This window comes from Lactuca saligna, chromosome 8 (genome assembly GCF_052625555.1).
Source record: "Lactuca saligna cultivar CGN05327 chromosome 8, ASM5262555v1, whole genome shotgun sequence".
Lineage (NCBI taxonomy): Eukaryota > Viridiplantae > Streptophyta > Magnoliopsida > Asterales > Asteraceae > Lactuca > Lactuca saligna.
The window spans coordinates 128,885,434-128,895,555 of NC_136424.1; the positions used below are offsets into that span (position 1 = coordinate 128,885,434).

The 10,122-nt window shown below is 34.1% G+C and overlaps 1 protein-coding gene across 1 annotated transcript; it reads right to left on the minus strand.

Annotated features, from left to right (window-relative positions):
- Positions 1 to 420: 420 nt before the first annotated feature.
- On the minus strand, positions 421 to 1,694 carry NDHN (NADH dehydrogenase-like complex N). Its single transcript, XM_078972005.1, has 4 exons — positions 1,207 to 1,694; positions 1,006 to 1,122; positions 808 to 893; positions 421 to 684 (listed from the first exon to the last, which is right to left on the minus strand). The coding sequence occupies exons 1-4, from the start codon at positions 1,591 to 1,593 to the stop codon at positions 621 to 623; spliced, it is 654 nt and encodes a 217-aa protein (XP_078828131.1). The 5' UTR covers positions 1,594 to 1,694; the 3' UTR covers positions 421 to 620.
- Between the last annotated feature and the right edge of the window lie 8,428 nt (positions 1,695 to 10,122).

Here is a 10,122-nt window from a genome sequence, read left to right on the forward strand (position 1 = left end):
TTTTAAAGGACTTCAATATTGACATCAAAGCACCAACTTTGCTCTTATGTGATAATGAATTTGCTCTCCAATTGCCACCAATTTAACCTTCCATGAACAAACAAAATACATACAAATGGATTGTCATTTTGTTCGTGAAAAAGTGGTTGAAAAAACAATCAAATTACTTCCAATTCGATCATCATTACAACTTGCAGACAAGTTTACAAAGCCTTTACCAAGTACCAAGCTTCAACCTTTTGTCATCGAGATGGGTCACAAGAATGTCTCCATCTTGAGGGGGAATATTATAGGGTGTTATTGTAATTTAGAGATAAAGGATGTTTATGTCTCTTAAGTTGTTTGTTAGCTTGAAGTTGTTATGTTGGTTAGTAGTTTAGCTTTCCCTCTTTCATGTATAAATGTAATGATTCACATTGATTTAAATTTGAGAAAGACATTTCCAGATTCCAATTGAAATACTTAAGATACAATGCCATAATTACATGCATCAAGAATGAATCATTGACTACGTAAATAAACTTTCATGTTCATAAATTTCTGTGTATACACATGGTGTTCATCAAGAACACTGACTTTTTGGGCTTGTAAAATAGTTTGATTTCGTACATAAAGCTAGATCATAAAGCTTCATTTGCTGTTAATCCTGCAATGTCCTTGAGCGGTGTCCACACGAATTTTCTCCTGTAAATGCCGCCTCAGTTAGATAATTATGGAACGAAGCTTAGAAACTTGGTTCTATGCCCCATAGCTCAGTAGTAAAATGATCATGAGACCTTAAAGCTAAAGATTTTCAAAATAGCATACCAGTTACCACATTCTGCGATGACCCTAACTTTGGGCCGGAGTGTAGGGAGCAGTGCAAGAAATTGCAGTTCTGCTTTTGAGAGAACCTGCAACGAGAAAAACAATTTTGGATTGTGTTCATGACTTCATGTGTTGGATCTTGAAGAAAAATTATAATAATTAACACAAAAGTTCAAGTTAAGTTGTGTTTAAACTAACCTTCGCTTCTAGGATCCAGACCACCAAACCTTTAGCATCTGGAGGAAGCAAAGATAGCCGATAATCAACCTCCGGTGGAAAATACCACCTTGCAATCGGCTGCTTTCCAATATGAGCCTGTGTATTTCAAAGAGTTTTTACCTTTTTTTATCGACAACCATGAAAGTGAAGAGATAATGAGGTGCAAAACGAAGAACTCACAGGACAAACTGGGTGAATCTTGGTTAATGTCGTCTCTGGGTCGCCTAGACCACGAGCTGATAGGTCCAAGAACCGGTAGCCTTGGTACCGAAGCCGATTAAGATACCGGCCTTCGTAGCCTCCCTCATGTGGAGGATATATAGCAATGGCTTTGTGCTCTTCGACATCTGATAGCCATTTTCCAAGATCAGGCTTTAGAAGATCTCCTCCGACGAAGTCTGAAAACTCTCGTGCACATTTTATAGTTCCTTTTTGGTACTTTGTGCGTGTCAATCCCTTGTTTGAAGTCGAAACTCTGGTTTTTACTGGCGGGTGGCGATGGTGGTGGCGGAAATTGGGTGAAGAAGGTAGGAGTGCTGAATGGTAAGAGCAGGCCGTCGCTGCCATTTTTGTGAAAATTTCAAGTAGGATGTTGGGGGTGGAAAGTTGCCATTGGAGAACATGTGAAAATGAGTGGATTGATGTTGGTGGTGTTCTATGGTGGGAAAACAAGATAAGGAAAATCGTTTGTTCTTCATTGCTTATTTGATTTTACATTTTCACCGTTCTATTATAAGAGTATCTACAACTCTCCTTTTTCAATAACAAAAATTTATTATACAAAATTACATAAATGGTCTCTTGGTTTACGAAAAGTCAAATTTCAATCCATGGTAATTTTCTTTGATAAATATTGTCCTTTGGTTTCTAAAACTCTTATGGTTTTCTAATCTTCTTTTCCCTTTTATTTTATTTTAACTTTTTATTAGCTTATTCCTTTTATATATATATATATATATATATATATATATATATATATATATATATATATATATATATATATATATAGTTTATTTAAATTAATAATTATATAAATAATATTTATTCATATAAACATCTTATAACCAAACCCAAAACAATTAAGTTGTCAAAACATTCGTTCGTGCCTCCCTTTGATCGTTTTTTACACTTTGTCATTATCGTTGGAAGGTTAGAACCAGTAGCTCAAGTTCCACATGTTCGCAAGTTTATCAAGAACCTATTTCTTGTTTGAATATTTAACATGTTGGTATGTTTGTTGGGAACCACTATTTGTGTGACTCCTTAGTCTTGCGTCTATTGGAAGATAGATCGTGCCCACAGTCACAACTAGTTTGTAATATTACTATTAATAGTATGTTTATTTTGGATTGCATGCCAGAACGATTTAAACAATAACTGACAAGAGAAAAATACATAGTATTTAGTTTGTTGATTTTTAGAGATTAATAAATTAATAGAAACTAGTGATCTTTAAGGGTTTAAAGTGAAATATAGTTGTTTTGTGACTAAGCAAGCACTTTCATGAAACCCTAATCTCATCTATATAAATAGACGTGTTTGGATGACTTTGCCGGGGTTGGAAAACACTCATAATTCGTCAACAACCTGAGCCTCTCGAAACCCACCTCCACCAGCCAAGGTGTGGTATATCCCACCACATATTTGTTTTTATGCTTCATGTTCATTGTGTTCGGGAACTAGGAGTAGTTTCAAGTGTTGTTGAATCTCATCTTGGTGCGAGTACAAAAGACGAGCGAAGGAGGACCTCTATGTTGAGCTCTTAGCACTCTCTATAACATCCTGTTTGAGGTAATTTCATTATTAACCCTAAAATTGAATTATATTGCATTTGCTCCTTAAGTTACGCTATGTGTATGTGCGTACGCTGAGTGTGCTAGGGCACGCCCTAGTACGAAGGGTGTATGTGCCAAGCATGCAAACCCTAATTTTTAGGGTTTAGCTCATATTTAAACCCTATTATAGCCTCATTTTCCCTCACCTCATCACCCTCCATACTCTTAAAATGTTTTTGCAACCCTAATCCATCTTATGAAGCATTTTTAAGCTTGAGTGTGTGTGTTTTGTGCTTTTGATGAAGAAGGAAGGAAGTAGAGACCATCTTGGAGGAGTGAAGCTCTTTAGATCCAGAATCATACCACCTTTTGGCATCATTTGGTGAGAGAATCCCTTCTCTAAACTTTACAATCTTACTCCAAACATGCTACATGCATATTCATAATTATAATTTACGTCAGTGGTCTAATTACAAAAGTCTGGATACAAACCAACTATTTAGGTTTTTACAAAGTTCTATATATTACATAACTACCCAGGAACTTATAATCCATATATATATAGGAACATTAAGTACAAAAGTAATAATATTAACTATTCTAAATCTTCCAATAGTACATGATTATATTGGATGCTTATCACCTTCAATAGTAAAACACTAAGAGGGATAAGCGGGTGACGCTTAGTGAGTTCAACAATAGATACAATATAATGTTATGCCATATATATATAAGTATATAACAATATGGCAAAAACAAAGAGGGACAAATAACAATGAAGGAATATGTGTATCATATGACAGGCTTTCCATATCAACCAATGATTTGATTCAAAGATTTACAATCAATGAGATACAACAATTTCAACATGATATACATCATAAAACTTCAAGCCAAGTGGTATAGAAAAATACAATTTCGGATTATCATTTTGCTAAAATATACAGGCTTTCAGCCATACCTATCCCTATGTCAATACCAAAAGTGATACGAGTCATGCTCTACATGGCCAAAGGCATAAAGCCAATACTAGAAGTGATACGAGACATGCTCTACATGGCCAAAGGCGTAAATAAAATACCAGAATAATACGAGACATGCTCTACATGGCCAAAGGCTTAAAGCCAATACCAAAAGTGATACAAGATATGCTCTACATGATCAACGGTATAAAAGCAATACCAAAATAACATAGGAAATCACATTGCACATATAACACCTAAGATACAATTATCCTTATATTGAACTCCCCGTGAAATAACCAAATGATAAAATGGTAATTTGGGCAGCACTGCGTTTTTATAAATGACTTTCTTTGAAGAAACCGGGAGTTTTTGTTGAAAACCGGGCTTTGTGCGGGAAGAGTTTCAACTGAAAATATTATTTTCACGGGGTCTTCAGTGTTTTGGGGTTTCCTTGGGTGTTAAGGTAGTTCCCTAGGCTTCCAGGGTTTGGATAGCTTACAACACATATAATCGATCCTATATCTGAAGCATATGGGACACGATTCATGATGTCTCACATAAAGACATGATACTAGACCACTCTTTTACTATAGTATATTTTGTTTGCCATTTTCTCACAATTCGGACTATGAAGAGGGATGTCGTAATCATAATCGATTTTTGAGAACGCAATAAACATTTCCATATATAGAATTTCCTTATGTTGAACGATTCCAACATAACATTATATATATATATATATATATATATATATATATATATATATATATATATATATATCTATATATATATATATATATATATATATATATATATATATATATATATATATATATATGCCTGCATCTTTGCAAATTGAAACTTTTGTTTTCTATAATTAACATTGCTAACTAGCAACACTTAACATAATTGATTATGCTCCCACTAGCATAATAATTATTTCCATACTAGCATAACACTTAGGCTCCCACTAGATTTGACATGTACTCAGAAATCAGCTGGACTTCTAAAAATCAATACTTTATTGACTTTCTTACCAAAGTTCAGATTTCTAATGCGAGACGTTTCGATAAGACTTTATCAAAATCATACACCTTTCCTTAGATAGTTCACATGTGTTCCTAAACAATTATGAAGAGGGATGTTGTAATCATAATGTTTAGACCTTTTTTCTATTTCTCACAATTCGAACTATGAAGAGGGATTCCGTAATCATAAATGAATTTGAAAATGCAAATATCGCAATTGCTAACTATTTAAAATCTACTTAGTGAGAGACTTTCCTCACCATCATTTTAATGAATCGGAGACAAACCTTATGACACTTAGATTTTATGGTGTATGTGTTCCTATCCATGTGAATTGGTCATAACCATAATCACAAGACAGGGTTATTGACAAATCCAAGATCATATGGACTGAAATTGTTCAATCTCAATTTCTAGCCACCTGGCAGCACAAGGGCCTACCATTGCTTCCAAGTTTTCATGCAAAAAATTGAGAACTCACATGCATTACATAAACAAGAATATGTCAACATGATAGGTTACAAACCTCAAGTTAGATTCTAGTGATATTCAATAGGTTTTATTCTTGATTAGTTCTTCAAACTTTTCAAGATCTTTAAGACTCCCATTGACCTCTTGACATATAAGATTCACTTTGTCAAGGAACATTACTTGACAAACAAATATTCAATAGTTAGTGTGGATTCTTATGAAGACAAACACTTCACACAATTGGCCTGTGGCATCCCCATTTTCACGGGCAGAAAAGACCGATTTTATTTATGCTTTATAAAAATCAGAGTATCTCTTTCAATAAAAACGTTGCGGAATTTGTTCCCAGAAAAAACATGATAATGTCATTATCAAAGCATTTCTGAAGAAATGTATTTTTATTCCTTTTAAAACATTTGGGATGTTATCGTTAATACATAAATAGAACTTACATTCATTTACACTAGTGATTTATATCTCCTTACTCTCTCAGTGTAATGTAACTTCACATCGTCACCTGTGATACAAGTAAACTGAGTGGATCAGGTTGGGAAACCTAGTAAGTACATAGGGTTTTCAACCCACAATAATATAATTATTATGTTTAATCATCAAACAATTAACCCAATTACCCATCCCCATTATTCTTTATTCCTAAGTGCCTTCCCTAAGGATTTATCCTAAGGGTTGTCTCATACATCATATTTACCTCTTATCTCCTTACATCGCATTTGTTTATATGTTTGTTCCTAAGGACTCTCCCTAAGGATCATCGCCTACATCGTATAGAAAATATTGATTCAGGGATTTCTCCCTCAATAAGTGCCAAACAAGGGTTAGGGTATCATCGTATGAATACGTAGTTACAACATCACCTGAACTCGTAATTCATAGTAAGGGGTTAGAGTATCATCGCATGAATACATAGTTACAACATCGCCTGAACTCGTAATTCATCACCTACAGGTTATGATCCTGCTGGTGTTTCCACGGAGCTATCTATAATAGTCCGTGGTCGCCATCTATACTCTGGTAGATGACTACATCTCCAAATTGTCGAACAAGATTATAGTATCTTTCATCCTACATCACCGATTCATCATCACCTATCTATCCTCACCTAATTATCATCACCTTCCTATCATCACCTATCTATCATCATTTTATTTCATCACACACATTTTATTTCATCACACATCAACTATTTCATCTACCCATGTTTTATCCCAACATATTTGTAGGTATAAAATAAATATATTGTTTAAATCATTTAAAACATGTATAAAATCATTCATCCAACATAGACAGCAAGTATCCAGATAATATGCACACATGACACGTAATTTTTATAAAATAATTCATATCTATGAGTAAGATGAAAGAAACTATGTACTCACTTGTTAAAGTGATGATTCCAAACTCGGACAGCGCTTCGCTTCTTAACAATATAATTTCCTTCGACGAAACCTAGTATTATTACCACTAGATTTTAGTCTAATATTTACTGTGACTAATAATTAGTCTTAGCATTATTATTATTATTATAAGTTCCTAATAACATTACTAGATTTAAATAAAAGCTATATTAGAAATAGTGTAGGCGTAGCTCACATACAACGGGTTTTTATTAAAAAACCGGGCTTCGCTAGAGAAGCGTTTCCGAGCCGAAAGCTTTTCTTCTCGGAGCCGTTGGGCACTCTGGGGATTCCTTCGTGTGCTATGGAGGTCCCCTAGACTTGGGAGGGGTTTAAGGAGGCTATAGAGAAGTTAGAGAGAGAAAGTGAGGTTATGGTGTGAAGAAAATATGAAGGGTTCATCCTTTATTTATAGGGATTTTATCGTAGAGTAATCTCTATGCTTCGTAAGTATCTTCTGTGTATCAGATCTGTTTTCGACGTTATTTATATCCACTCTTTGGTATTTATGAGTACTACAACTTTCATTTAGACCCCGTCGGCTAATTCTCATTGTATCTCAGATTTACAAAACTGTATTTGAATTCGCCGCACTCGAAAAGTAGAGACTAAGCTTTCGTCCATATCTTTTTCATACGAGCTTCGTTTTCGACATTATCTATATCCAAATGTTGGTATTTATGAGTACTACAATTTTCATTTAGACACCGTTGGCTAATTCTCATTCTATCTCGGAATTACAAAACTGTATCGAATTCGCCGCATTCGAAGAGTAGAGACTAAGCTTCGTCCATATCTTTCGCATATGAGCTCAATTTTCATCTGTCTTTATATCGTTTAACTCTGATTAACGATATCTTCATTTCTCGTTTAGATTATTTTGGCTGAAAATTGACCGATTTAAAATTCGAATTTCGGGTTGTGTACTAGTATGCTAAATCTTAGAAAAATCATAACTTTCTCATATGAAGTCAGATTTGCGCGTTCTTTTTATGCACGCTCTCAGTTTAACATATAATGCGACTTTTGTCTAGCTCTCTAAGGCTAGAAAGTATTTTTTTTTTGTAAATTCTTTTTTTTACAATTCCCGGTGTCGCGCCGGTTTTGCCGTAAAACTTCGACGAGCCATAACTTCTTCGTTATAACTCGAATTTTGGTGTTCTTTATATGTACAGAACATTTGTGACATATACTATAACTTGGTTAAGATTATTTATTCTAAATGATGTTCTATCAAAAAGTCATTTTTGACGCTCATTGTCTATAAAATGACTAGCCCGGATCTACGAGCGTTACAATTAGTTGGTATTTGTTTTATCCAAAATATCACAACTTACCAATTTCAAATGTACAAGAGTAGAAAATATTTTACTCTACATTTGATAAGTGTATTAAACCTTTCTTAAGATTATGTCACTCAAGGTTACAATCTTGGAGTGTTACCCTAAGACTCAATTTTGGAACGAAGTATGATTCATCTTTTGATTTAACCATTTCAACGATTCACGATTCCTCTTCTTCGTCAAACAAATGCACTAAGACGTCCTTAGAGGATCAATTGTGATATGGTTTTTCATAGTCATTAAGATGATCATAAAACATGATATTTCAAGTCCTCTCCCATCTTTTCAGTGTGCATAAACTTTTATCTTTCTGCCTAAATTGATTCTTCTTATTTGTTCTACCAAACATTGAAATTTTTTCAATGAGTCAGAATTACACTTAAACTTGTAAGGATAACCATATTTACTAAACTTTAGTAAATCATAACGAATAGTCTTATCGTTCTTTGTGGTGGACCTGATCAGCGCTCAACCAAGTGTACCCGATCCCTTAGTCCTTCACTTGACTCACATATACATGTGAACAAGGAATTAGTCTTAATTTCTCAAAGATGAAAATTCTCATTCATCACACAATAAAAGTTGCATAATTCCAAGTTTCTATTCAACTGAAACTTCGTTGATGAGAATCTTTCCTTATTTGGTGAATTATGACACTACCACAAACGAAAGAATCAAATCCATTCTCCAATATTGCTACCAATAGAATCATATAAACAAATCTTTTTTACAAATGCCATTGTAAGGAAACTTAAAATAAATTTTTTTTCTTTATTTGTGAAATATTTTGCAGAAAAACTTATCCTTACAATGCAAATACATATGAAAAACATGTTGTTATCTATTCATAAGCAATCTATCATAACTCTTAAGCAACAACTCAAAATTCTGATCATCGAACCATGTGATCGAAATCCATCTCTTCACGATCAGAATCAAATTACTTTTTCTTTAAGGCTCCTTTGATTCTCCAAAACATCAAAATGTAATTACATTGCATCATGTATTAAGAATCTCCAAATAGGAACTTAATAAAGTTAGATAGTTGACTATACCTGAAGCAAAGTCAAACTTTTTGGGTTTTACCATCCTGATGAACTTTCAGGTAAATTTGGTAGCTTCGCAACCAATGCCCCTTCTTTTGCAAAAAGAAACATATGGACTTTTTGGGAATGGTACACGAGACAATCCCAGACTTAGCCTTTCTCTTTACCATTAGGTCAAACGACTTGACCATGTCTGATCCCTTTCCATTGGGAAGAGAAAGCTTTTCTGTACTTCTAATTTTACCATTTTCAATGTCCATGGAAGTTTGGGGAGTAGATCTTCCAATCAAATTTGCTTTACCAGTGCTCCAAATCATTGTTGATTCATCAGCAACAAGCAAATAGGTAAGATCGATAAGGGTCATGTTGTGATCTGTCATCAGGGAGTGACTAAAAAACCCAGTCAACAACCAACTTCCTCGAGACTTCGACACCCAACTCTCCCGGGTTGTCAATAAGTGACTTCATCTCCAAGATGTGAGCACATATAGACATTGCTTGCCAATAGGAATTGAGTGACCTTGAACTTTTCAAGAACTTGTGGGTTAGGGATAATAATTGGAGGAGGTGGAGGAAATTAAGTATCATTTCCAGTCTCAATAATGCACAACAAAAGGATTAATCTTCACCTTGATTACCATGTGGGATATCATCTTCATTAGGAAAGCTTTATGCAAAAGGATAAGGAAGACCATAGTTGTCTGAACTAGAATTCTATGAAGGAGAAATTCAAGAAAGTTGATTTAAGTCGTTAATATAACACCCAATATGAAATAGCAAGGCTAGTACCCAACACAATATTTTATAACTTCGAAGAGGGATGCCGTAATCCAAGCTACAAAATATTTGAAGGTAGGTAAATGACGATATACCAATTTCCACCACAAAAAACGAAAAAGTATTAGGGTCGGATTTTAAACTTTAAAATTCTAGGGTTTAATTTGGAATTAAAGTATTAATGGGGGGAAACTTTACAAATTCCAAAACTTAAGGTCAAGTTTTGAACAATTCAAAAAATTTTGGTTTCCATAACTTATGAGTTTAATATAGTTT

What these genes read in the sequence shown, in the direction of transcription:
- NDHN (XM_078972005.1), bottom strand. Translation starts at nt 1,593, where the DNA reads ATGGCAGCGACGGCCTGCTCTTACCATTCAGCACTCCTACCTTCTTCA. An exon ending in TCTGGATCCTAGAAGCGAAG is followed by an intron (nt 894 to 1,005) that starts GTTAGTTTAAAC and finishes TTCTCGTTGCAG; the next exon opens with GTTCTCTCAAAAGCAGAACT. An exon ending in ATCGCAGAATGTGGTAACTG is followed by an intron (nt 685 to 807) that starts GTATGCTATTTT and finishes CGGCATTTACAG; the next exon opens with GAGAAAATTCGTGTGGACAC.